General features: G+C 34.8%; 1 protein-coding gene across 2 annotated transcripts in view; it reads right to left on the minus strand.

Moving 5' to 3' along the window:
* The window catches only part of ITCH (itchy E3 ubiquitin protein ligase), a 150,355-nt gene that overhangs the window by 40,245 nt on the left and 97,915 nt on the right, over positions 1–12,195 (minus strand). For both annotated transcript variants that reach the window (XR_002326840.2, XM_020998549.2), the window contains exons 9-11: positions 11,474–11,569; positions 10,671–10,845; positions 8,266–8,335 (exon numbers count right to left, since the gene is read on the minus strand). Coding sequence is in view for 1 of the 2 variants with exons in the window: in XM_020998549.2 (XP_020854208.1) it covers positions 8,266–8,335; positions 10,671–10,845; positions 11,474–11,569 (341 nt within the window). In the remaining variant the exon portion in view is untranslated. The remainder of the gene's footprint in view (positions 1–8,265; positions 8,336–10,670; positions 10,846–11,473; positions 11,570–12,195) is intronic.

Consider the following 12,195-nt stretch of genomic DNA (forward strand, 5'->3'; position numbering starts at 1 on the left):
TAGCTGTGTGACCGTGGGCAACTCACTTAACCCCAAATGCCTCACCAAAATGAAAAAAGAAAAAAAATACATAGCAATAAATTTTCACTTTGAGAAAGCCTGTATAATAAATCTACATGATATGAGACCTGTCCTTCTTTTCTTTGCCTCCTTGTAAGTTTTCTTTTGTTCTCTGCTATGCACTTTTCCCCCCCTTCCACTCCCTCCCTAAAAGCCTACAATTAAGTACAGATATATTTGTATACAGATATATACATACATACATATATAGACATATACTTTCCCCAACAAATTCTACTCCTGATCTTTGTTTTTATGTTTGTACATATCTCTTATATCCTATCCCTCCTAACTCCTCTACTTTACTTCGACCAGCTACCCTGGCCTCCTATTACTTGACTTGTCTTCCCCCCCCCAAGAATCTCTCCCCTATTGTCCCATTCCCATAAATCTAAACACACTTCTATAACCCCTTTTACCTATTCTCTCATCCTCCCTACCTAGAGATCTGTCCCTTATCATTTTCCCCCTCCATATCCCCTTACTGTTTTATTTCTTCTGAATTTAGAAGACTTTTATACTCTTCTAGATACATATGTATTGTTCCTTCTTCAACCCATTCCAGATGACAGTAGGTTACCAGAACTACCAGCCCCCCTCCCCCATCTAATTCCTCTGTGTCAATTCTTCCTCTTGCACCTCATTTGTATAAAATAATTACTCTTTTTAGCTATTCCTAAACTTTTTAAAGTCATATCATAGTCAGGTATATTGCAGTCTTTCTTATGAACTACCCAATTACTAATGACAATCTGAGACATACGTTTTACATTTTACATACATAAAAGGTAAATGGTCCATCATTATTGAATCCTTTGTAATTGGTGTTTGGTATGTACCATATGTTTCTCTTGGCTCTTATATGTCAAATATTCTACTAAATTCAGGTGTTTTTCTTTTTTTTAAACAAGGTACTTAAAGTCTGACAGTTGATCAAATGCCTGGGTTTTTTTCCCCCCATTCAGGATTATGCTTAATTTTGCTGGGTATATTTTCAGCTGGAACTCCAGTTCTTTTGTTCTTCAATATATAGTGTTCTAAAAGTTACAGTACTTCAGCGTCTCTGTTGCTAGATTTTGTGTGATTCTAATCTCGGCATCATATATTTAAATTGATTTTTTTTCTTGCTGCTCTTAATATTTTATCCTTGAGCTGGGGGTTTTGGAATTTGACTATAATATGAGTTTTCCTCATAGGATCTCTTTCAAGTGGTGCTCAATGGATTTTTTTCAGTTTCTACCTTCCCTGCTCTTGTTCTAATGCTTCAGGACAATTTCCTTTAATTATTTCTTGTATTATTGTATCAAAATTCTTTTTTTGATTATAACTTTCCGGTAGTCCTATTATTCTTATGTTTTCTCTTCTTGATCTGTTCTCCAGATCAGCCATTTTTCTTATAAGATGTTTCACTAACTCTTCTACTCTGTCATTCTTTATATTTTGTTTTGTTATTTCTTGATCCCTTGTAACTTCGCTGGATTCTCCTTGCCCAATTCTAATTATTAACATGTCATATTCTTCCTTAAGATTCTAGATCTCCTTTTCTAATTGGATGACTTTCTTTTCACAATTTTCTTGTTCTTGGAATTTTTTTTTTAAGTTTTTCCTCAATCTCTCTCATTTGATTTTTAAAGTCTTTTTTAAGTTCTTTTATAAATTCTTTTTGGGCAAGTGACCATTTCACGTTGCTCTTTGGGGCAGAAGAGGGTTTCTTTGCTTCAATATCCTCCTCTGAAGATGAACCTGGTCTTCTCTATTCCCATAATAACTTTCTAAGATTGGATTCTTTCTCCTTTGCCTGGGCATTTCTTGTAGTAATAGTTAGATTTTTGTAATCACCTCTAGTCCTGGGGTATATAGGGGACAGTGACTCTGACCTCAGATCTTCAGTTCTCCCCCTCTAGCCTGGAAAAAAAGCCAAACCTCCAGCCTCCTGTAAGTGCCCACAGGCAGGGATGTCCCACCCACTGCTTCTGCACTCACCAGAGCTAGCTGGTTCCTTCTCGTCCCCAGCACCCTCCACATCACAGCTGGGTCTGACATTACTAGTCAGCAGAGGTTCCCTTGGTCTTCCCCACTCAGATGTCCAACTCCCCTCCCAGTCCCTGGGGTAAAATTTCCTGTGGCTGGGGCCAAGGCAGCTTCCCAACCCAGCTAAACCACTAGCCTGGAGGTGTTTACTCTACATAGAGACCAAACCTCAGTCCTGGGATTTTTCTTCTATTCTTCTAGGATTGTCCCAGGAGGACCACTGCGGTGCCCCTATTCTTATTTGTTTGTCCTGAGGTGCTATTTTATCTCTTTTGTGAGGGAAATTCTTCAGAGCTTGGAATTTTCTGACCTACTTTGCCATCTTCCCAGAATCCCTCTCTCCATATGTTTTTCAAAACACTAAGCTACTGTGCTCATTTGGTTATGTATATTATGTACCTACCCTGTTCCACTGATAAACCAGTTTCTCAACTAGTACCAAAATGCTCTGATGATTAGTATTATGCAATATATTTTGAGATTTTGTACTGCTAGGCCTCTTTCCATCCTACTTTTTTCCCCCATTAATTCCTTTGAACTTCTGTTCCTCCAGGTGAATTTTATGATTTTTTCCCCCTAACTCAGGAAAGGTAAACCTTTGGTACTCTGACAGATACAATACTGATTAAGCAAATTAATTCAGGTAACACTGTCATTTTTATAATATTGCCTCAGCCTACCCATGAGAAATTAGTATTTCTCCAATTATTTAGATCTGTCTTTATTTGTATAGTGTTTTGAATCGTGTTCCTATATTTTCTCTATATGTTTTGACAGGTAATCTCCCAAGCACTTTACATATCCAGTTATTTTAAATGGAATTTCTTTTTCTTTCACTTACTGCTAGATTTTGTTGGTAATATGCAAACATGCTGATGGATTGTGTAAGTGTTTTTAATATCTTACAACTTTACTAAGATTGTTAATTATTTCGATTATTTTTTTAGTCAAGTCTCTAGGATTATCTAAATAAACCATCATATCATCTGAAAAAAATGGTAATTTTGTTTCCTTGTTACCTATGATTATTCCTTCAATTTCTTCTTTTCTTCTTTTACTGTTATGACTAGTATTTCTAGAACTACACTGAATAGTAATGGTTAAAATGGACATTCTTCCTATACCCCTGATGTACCAGAAAGGCCTCTAGTTTATCCCCATTACTGATAACATACTAGCTCTTGCTTGACAGACACTTCTTATATTAAGGAAAGATTTCTTTATTCTTATATTTTCTAGTGTTTTAACAGGAATTGGTGCTGTATCTTCTCAAATGCTTCTTCTATATCTATTGATATAAGAATGTGATTTTTGTTGTTCTTGTTTTTAATCAGGTCAACTATTAGTTTTCTAAATAATGAATCAGTACTATGTTCCTGGTAAAAATCCAACCTGGTCATAATTTATAGTCCTTTTGTGATAGGTTTTTATAGTCTCCTTCATAATATTTTATTTAAATATGTTTCATTAATTATTACTGGGGAAATTGATCTATAGTTTTCTTTCTCTATTTTAATTCTTCCTGGTATAGGTACCAATACTATATTTGTATCCTATTAGTTATTTGTTAGGAACTCTTCTTTCTCTATTTTTCAACACTTTGCATAGTATTATAATTAATTTTTAAGAAATGTTTGGTAGAATTCATTTGTAAATCCATCTGGTCCTGGATTCTTTTGCTTTTGGAGTACATGGTTTGTTCAATTTCTTTTTCTAAGACTAGGTTGGTTATTTAAATCTTCTACGTTCTGTTTAATTAATCTGGACATTTAATATTTTGTGTATGTTGACCCAATTAATTTAGATTTTAATTATTACTGGTACAAAAATGGTGAAATTAGTTCCTAATAATTTCTATTTCTTTTTCATTGGTTCTGAATTTACCCTTTTCATTTTTGATACTGCAAATTTGGTTTTCTTTGTTAAAGCATCTGTTTATCTGATTTTTAAAAACCAGCTCCTAAATTTATTGATTCAGTTTTTTTCTTTCAACTTTCAATCTCTTCTTTGATTTTTCAAGATTTCTATTCTGATGTTTAATGGTAGTTTTAAATTTATTAGTTTTCTGTGTTTTTTTAATTACATAATTAATTCACTGACTGACTGGTTATCTTGATTAAACTGTTCAGATATAGAAATTTCTCCTAAGGACTGCTTCTGCTGCATCCCAAATATTTTAGTTATATGTCACATTGCTGTCATTATTTTAAAAAAAATTACTGATGTTCCTATTTTTTTTGATCTGCTGATCTTTAAGTTATTTAGTCTCCAATTAATTTTAATTGTTTCTTCAGCAATCTTTTAATGAATATAGTTTAAATGCATTATGCTTTAAAACATAAGCCGTTAGAATTTCTACTTTTCTGCATTTGTTTATGAGGTTTTTATGCCCTTATACATGATCAATTTGTTTGTAAAGGTGTGATGCATAGCTGAGAAATGTGTATTCTTTTCTATTTCTATTTAATAATCTCCAGGTTTATCATAGCTAACTTTCCTAAAATTCTATTTAGAATCTTCAGATCTGTTTTTCTTTGGACTTAAGTCTGAGAGGGGTAAATTGTGGTCCTGCAGTATTAGTTTTACTATCTATTTCTCTCTATAATTCATTTAACATTTCCTTCAAGTATTTAGATTACTAAGCTATTTCATACATACATATTTAGTATTAATATTAATTCAATGTCTATGGTATCTTCTAGCAAAATGAAATTTTATCTTTTTTAATTGAGTCTACTTCTGCTGTTGCTTTGTCCAAGATCATGATTACTACTGTCTTTTTTTTTCCTACAGCTAAAGCATAACAGATTTGTGCTCTATTTTCTTATTTGAACTTTGAATCTTTCTATTTCAAGTGCCTTTCTTGTAAACAACATGCTTTCTCTTCCTTTTCTCTCCCCTACCCACAATGTATTCCACTCACCCTGTCTTTCCTTTCTTCTTTTAAAATCATCATAACAGAACAGAACTAATGCCAGGGCCTCTGTCAAATTAGACTCTTTTTGACCCTGATGATATGTGTATCATCTGCCTAAATTAGAATGTAAGCAGTTTTTCCTTGTTTATTGCCTTATGAATAGTTTCTTCTCTTTAGTGTTTTAAGTTTCTCTTGACTTCTAAGTTTACATTTCAAAGTTTCTACTCAGCTCTAGAATCTTTTCATCAGGAATGCTTGAAAATCCTGTATTCCATTAGGCTCCATCCTTTTCCTTGTATGATGATACTCAGTATTGCTGGAGAAATTATTCTTTGTTTTAAGCCTATATATTTTGCCTTCTGGAAGACTTAATTCCAAACTCTCCACTCCTTAGAGGTGGTGGCAGCTAAATCTTGAGTGATCCTGATGGTGGCCTCTTCAGTACTTGATTTTTTTCTTCCAGTTCGCTTGCAGTAATTTTCCTTTTATCTGGAAGCTCTGGATTTTAATTATAATATTTATTGGAGTTTTTACTTTGGTGTGTTTTTCAGGATTCTATTTCCACTTTTCTCTCTGGTTCTAAGAGATATGAGGAATTTTCTTTTATGACTTCTTGAAATATGATACTTAGGCCCTTTCTTTTTTATCATGACTTTTAGGTAATCCAATGAGTCTTTTTTTTTTTAAGGCAATTGGGGTTAAGTGACTTGCCCAGGGTCACATAGCTAGTAAGTGTCAAGTGTTTGGTCTGAGGCCGGATTTGAACTCAGGTACTCCTGACTTCAGGGATGGTGCTCTATTCACTGCACCACCTAGCTGCCCCTAATCCAATGATTCTTAAATTGTCTCTTCTCAATCATTTTCCAGGTCAGTTGTCTTTGCTATGAGATATTTTATGCTTTCTTCTATCTTTTAACTTCTTTTAATATTTCTTACTGTCTCATAGAGACATTAGCTTCTATTTAGTTCATTCTAATTTTCAGGGAAGTGTGGTTTTGCTTCTCATGTGCCAAATTGTTCATTCTCTTTTGAATTCTTCTATAGATCTAGTGCTCAGCATTGGACCTCTTTCAGTTTCTATGGCCAAAATGCTCCTCTTGGTGCACTCCTGACTAGACTCTATATCCTATCCCCTAGATCCACCAACCTCGTTTGTCTCTCCATGCTGTCCTGGGCTGCAAAAACAATTCACTGTGAATTTTTTTCTTAGATTTTCCAATTGGGAAAATTCTACCAGAGTAGAATAAGTCGGCTGTATTTCTTCCTACTGCTCTACCATCTTGGATCCAAACCCCACTCACCATAATTCTTAAACTGAATTGTAGTGCACATGAAATCACTCCATCTGTTGATATGCAGTTTCACTGTACTTTTCAGGTTTCCATATTTGCTTTATTTTTCTGGTAGAGTACTTATTTTTTCTGAATATTTTTTGTTGAAACATTGCTGCAATGAAACTATTTTCAGGTGTTCACTATGAAAGAGAATTTGGAAGATGGGCCCTAATTTTTATCCTTCCTATACCGTTATGATTGCTAAAGGAATTCTTTATGTCAGAGTCACATCACTGTATGGCATGTGCTTGCATTCTAGAAAGTATCCAATGTCTTATTACTTACAGGATGCACATAAAAAGATAAACATATGCAGTCACAATAATACTCTGTTTACTTTACAAAAGTAATAGAATAAGCCTGAATCCAATTAAATGCTTTTAACTTTTAATCATAATCTTAGAAACACTTACAACCTGAGACCTTATAATATCTCCCTATTGCCTACCCTGTTAAGTTTAAACTTCTTAACCTGACATTTATAGTCTTCCACAATGTTATGCTATCCTATCTTTTCCAATTTATATCAAAGTATTTCCATTTATATTCCCCCTAACTTTAACCAAAATGGACTACTGATAGCTCTCGCTTTACATAAGTGGACAAGGTAAAGTGATTTTACATAATATGAATTTGCCTAGAGTTGCAGGAAAGACAGGGAGGCAAAAAAGGGGGCCGAATACCCATAGAAGAAGGGGCCCAAGGACACATGCGGGCTGGGGACAAAGAAGGAGAACACATGGTAGGGCTGGGGGCACAGTGCAGCACCCAGCCTTATGTTGAGGCTGAACACAGATCCAGACTGGAGAGGATGGACATCACACAGTGGCTGGGAAAGACACATGACCCAAGCATGGATGGAGAGAAGACAGACATGTGCAACCAGACACAGGGTAGGTGGGTGAGTGAAGCAAAGGTCTCTTCTCTTAGCACTGGAGGTCTGAAACCAAGCACTCAAACTGACAGTGGTGGTGGTCTACCTGCCTCTCTCTTGCTTCCACTTGGAGGTTTTTGTGTTTTTTGTGGGTTTTTTTTGGGGGGTGGGTAGGTTGGGAGGCCACAGAAAGCCAGTTCAAGGAACAAGAACAGAAAAAGAGAGCACAATACTATATAGTAAACATAGGTGTTTTTTCAGAACGTGGATTTCTTTCAAAATTCTTTAAGTTGAATTTGCATAATGCACATTTATGTAAAGTGAGAGCTTCTATACCTGCTATACTCCATAAAAGTTCCTCACTATTCTCTGATGCTTATGATTTTTCATGATTTCTGCCTACTGAATATTCATCATGCCTACCTCAAATACCACCATCATGAAGCCTTCTTTTTCTTTCTCAGTCAATAATTACCTTTTCTCCTTATACTTAACACAACACTTTATTGGTACTTCTCTAGTACACTTATAGAGAGGCTTGCAAGAGTGTACAGAAAGTAGGCCTTAGTAGCCAAGAAGAACTAAGTTCAAGTCCTGCTTCTAACACAAAAAGAATGTATAATTCTGGTTAAATCACTTAAGCTGTCAATAACCAAGCAACTTTCTTAGACTGTAAGTTGCAAAGCAGATGATGATTTGCAATAGTAAAGTGAATTCCTTACATCAACAAAATCACAAATCCAGGCCAAAAAAAATGCACTTATGAATTGCTTTGTGTTATAGCTTTATGTGTATGTGTTCAATGATCCCAATTAGTAAGCTCTTTTAAGGAAGGGCCTGTGTCACCTCAATTTAATATTTCTTTCAGTATTTAATATATTGCTCTGCACTAAAAGACATTTAATAAATGTCTATTGAATTGAATTAGGGATGGTAGGCTATATTTTACATTTTAAGTTTTATCAAAGCAAAGCCATGAAGAGTTGGCAAAATCATTTTTTTCAAAGCCTGCTTTTCTCTAACTAAAACACAATTTGAATTGTACTTACCCCATCCTGGTGGCAGAGGTCCAAGAGGATCAAATTCTTTATTCTGAGATGAAGTAAACAAATCTTGATTCTACACAAAAATGAAAGGATATATTAATAACTCAATACTAAACATGTATCTTTTTAGAAATTTTAAGAACAATACTCATTAAAAAATATGTTCCCAGATCTGCTGAAGCCTATGACACCCACTTTATATTGTAAAGAATAAAAAAAAAGAATATCCTACTAATGTGACAAAGCATTATACATATATTAAGCTTAACAATAATAAATTTTCTTATCCTCATTCCTGCCTATGTTTCTTAAATATTTAACACTCAATTATAAAATTAATATTACAACTTGAAAGTAGAAAAAAGGTTGATAAAAAAGAACAACTGAAGGGAAGAAAAGAATTATTAGCTAAACAAAATTCTATTTTCTACAAGTATCAGAAAAGGACTTCAGAAAGAACATGGCTGAAGTTATGGGATAGGAGGGAGATAGCTTACTGAATGAGTAAATAAGTGAATGATTCTAGAATATTAGTGGAAAAAGCAAAGATTTCAGAAAGTCAAGATATTTTAGAAAAAATTTATTCTAATCAGTTAGTTAAAAAAAGAAGGCAATTAGACAATTAGCATGAGTATACACTGGAACAGTGATCATGGTAGTCATTCAACCAGTGCAAGAAATGAGATACAAAGAAAGTTATCATGGTGAGTCTGCCTACCATAGAAAGACAGGCAAGCAATAAAATATAATGGCACTACTATGTTCAAAAGAACGGTCACCGAAAAAAGAAGGTAATATGAGAGTAGAAGCACAGGAGGAGTTAAGATCTCTCAACTTCTCTTCTTAGAATCCCTTATTTCCTTCAAGACTCTCAGCTCAAGCACTTTTATCTACACGAAGGCTTTCCTGATCCCCACCCAACAGCTAGAGCCCTAGGTCTCTGATTACTTTGTATTTTGTGGTTTTTTTCTATATATAATTCCATATGTACATGTATTTCCTCCAATACAATGTCAGTATCTTATAAGCAGGGAATCTTTCATCCTGAGAGTCTAGCATATTGCCTGGCACATGGTGGGTATACAATATATGCTTACTGAGCAGGTACTACGAAATAGAAAGAAAACCTGTCTCAGGTTTTGATGGACTGTTTCCTTCTGGCTTAGATACAGGGGTTTAAAGATCTGTGAGCCACTGGAACTTACATTCTGCTAGCTAAGTTTTTACTCTCTTGGCACCAACAGTCTCTAAAGATAACACAGTGAACATTTACATATTTTGGTACACTTACTAGTTATGTCAACTCACTGCCATGGGACTAAAATTAAATATCAGCCCTTTGTTTTCAAAAAGCAAAGACTCTTTACCAAAGAAGGGAAATATATTTCTGAAACTGACATGTAATCTTTTTTATCCAGATCTGTGATTTTATCAGTATAAGGGAATCCCTGCGAGGAACCCCTCCCAATGGCAACTATTCTTATGGCCTTAGAAAGTTGTCTTGGGGTACACTAAGATGCTAAGTGACCATGGTGACACAGCCAGAATATACTGCAGATGAGACTTGCAACCTAGATCTCCCTGACTATAAGGCTATGAAGGCTGGCTCTCTCTCTCTCTCCTATACCATGCTAGTTCTTAGGGTACTGTTCTTTAACATCATTCCTAGACAGCTTCCCAGATTCATTCAACCAACTGGAGCTCCAAATAGCTTACCCTTTGCAAAAAATAATTTTTATCAAGAGATCCATGATAGTAATTTAGTGGTAGATATTTTGGGCTAAAGTTTTCCCTTACTCAAATTAAAACAAAACAAGGCTGCTCTAGATTAAGAATTGCTTAATTATTTTCCCCCAGTTTGGTTGTATTGATTCTGGGCTGTTGTAGTTTTTTTTTTAAATAACAAATTTGTCCTAACATTTTGGGCCAATTTCTTTTCAATTAAAAAAATTTTTTTAATCTTGTTTTTATATGATCTTCACTTCCAAAAATATTGTTCCTCCTTTTCCTCCCCAAAGAGCCATCCGTTATAACAAAGAATAAAAAATTAAAGGGAGGATGGAAGGGAAGCAAATCAGCAAAATGAATCAATAACACCACCTGAGTCTACCACTGTTCCAAATCCATTAGTCTATTTTCTATATAACCAATGAAGAGAAGACTAGACATAGGAAGTGACATAGAGAGGAAAAAATATATCACTTATATTTATATCTGGGATATGCCAAACAAAAGTCTAAAATATATGCCCACCAATTAAAAACGCTGACTATGACCTTGCCTGTGAACTGTCACTATTTTTATGTGCTTTTCTCTCAGAACTTTCTGCAATCACTTTGACACATGCAGGAGGAAAAGGGGCCATAAGAGATACTTTATTAGTCTGTAGCACAAAGACTATTGCTCACCCCATAAATGAATCTCTGGTTAAACTGCTGCATTGCTCCTTGGAGTTGACTTCGTTGTAGCTGCCACTGCTCATAGTTTCTAACTGACTCCAAAGTTGGCCGCTGCCAGGTGGTAGTTCTTGTGAAGTGGTCAACATAATAAACACGTCCCATGTTGTCAACTCGACGTTCCCAGCTAATGAGCAAAACTCTCAAAATTAATGTCAGTGTCATGGAGCTGCTAGGGTAAACATGTACCTGAATATCACGTGGGCCACAGAACTGGAATCCCTAAACTTTTTCTTGAGGAAGTGCTAATTATGATGTATACAGAACCATTACCATTGAAAATGTTACTTCTCTTAAACTATTAAAGAAAATGTTTGGCATGCAGGCCTTACTACTTAAGAGTCCACAGAGACCCACTTTAAACATGCTTACAAATGCATTTATATCTCGTTCAGTCAAGAAAATACTGATTTTTAAAAAATACAAATGCCTGAAATATAGACATTATGTGATCACTAATAATAAATCCAAGATAGCAAAGTAGAACAAGGTAAGGTTTTGAGTTCAGTAAGCGGTTGACACAAATGAAATATGTCATTATAGAAGCACAAGATCTAAGCAACCTCTTAGTCACAGATCAGACAAATGAAAACCACTCATCAAATTCCTGCCTCCCTCTTGTAATGTTCCAAACTTTGTAGAGATAGATAGAAGTGACCAGAAACCAGAACAAACAGGAATGTAGGTAGACCTGAAAAGATTTAAATTCCTGTCTCTGAACAATTCTGCAAAGTTTTCCATTATTTCAGACTCACCCAGGAGGAAGAGGTTCTGGTCTATCCCACGATGTTCTTTTTTCAACATGATCTACATAGTAGACTCGTCCATGCTGGTCCACTCTCTGCTCCCAACTTGAACACACATAAATAAAATGGCTAGTGTGGTTTCATACTGGAAAAATATTCTAAATACTATACTGTTCGAACTATTTCATTAAAAAAGCAGCACTTTTTTTTAAATTTTGGAAATTCTAGATAATGAACAATCCAAAAATTTTTTTTAAAAAGGAATATACATTTCTAACAAAAATATAATCAACAATTTGAGCTATCCTAAGCAATCCTCTTTTTGCAAAAGCTATTAAATGTTTCACCTTCTCAACTAGCCATTAGTATGTGAACTGCCAAGTCTAGTTCAATCTCATCATCTTTCTGAGTACACATCTAAGCACGGAAAGGCTCATGACCACTAACTATCCTGCCTACTTGGTGATGAATATCTTTAATCATCACAACCCATGAAGAAAAAGAAAAGAAAAAAAATACAAAATGATTCTTAAGTCTTGTGTAGCCCCTTTCTGTACCTACAGTGACTAGTATAATGTCAGAAAAGAGGGCAAACAATGTAAAGAATCATATCATTCTTAGTTCATCTTTAAACATCAACTTAGCTGTTGGTACTATAACTATGAGATCCTTGCCCAATAACCAACCAGTGAGCAAATAACTAGAGAAATCAAATCTTATAAATCCTGATA

This window comes from Phascolarctos cinereus, unplaced genomic scaffold (genome assembly GCF_003287225.1).
Source record: "Phascolarctos cinereus isolate Bilbo 61053 unplaced genomic scaffold, phaCin_HiC Scaffold_2;HRSCAF=192, whole genome shotgun sequence".
In the NCBI taxonomy this organism is placed as follows: domain Eukaryota; kingdom Metazoa; phylum Chordata; class Mammalia; order Diprotodontia; family Phascolarctidae; genus Phascolarctos; species Phascolarctos cinereus.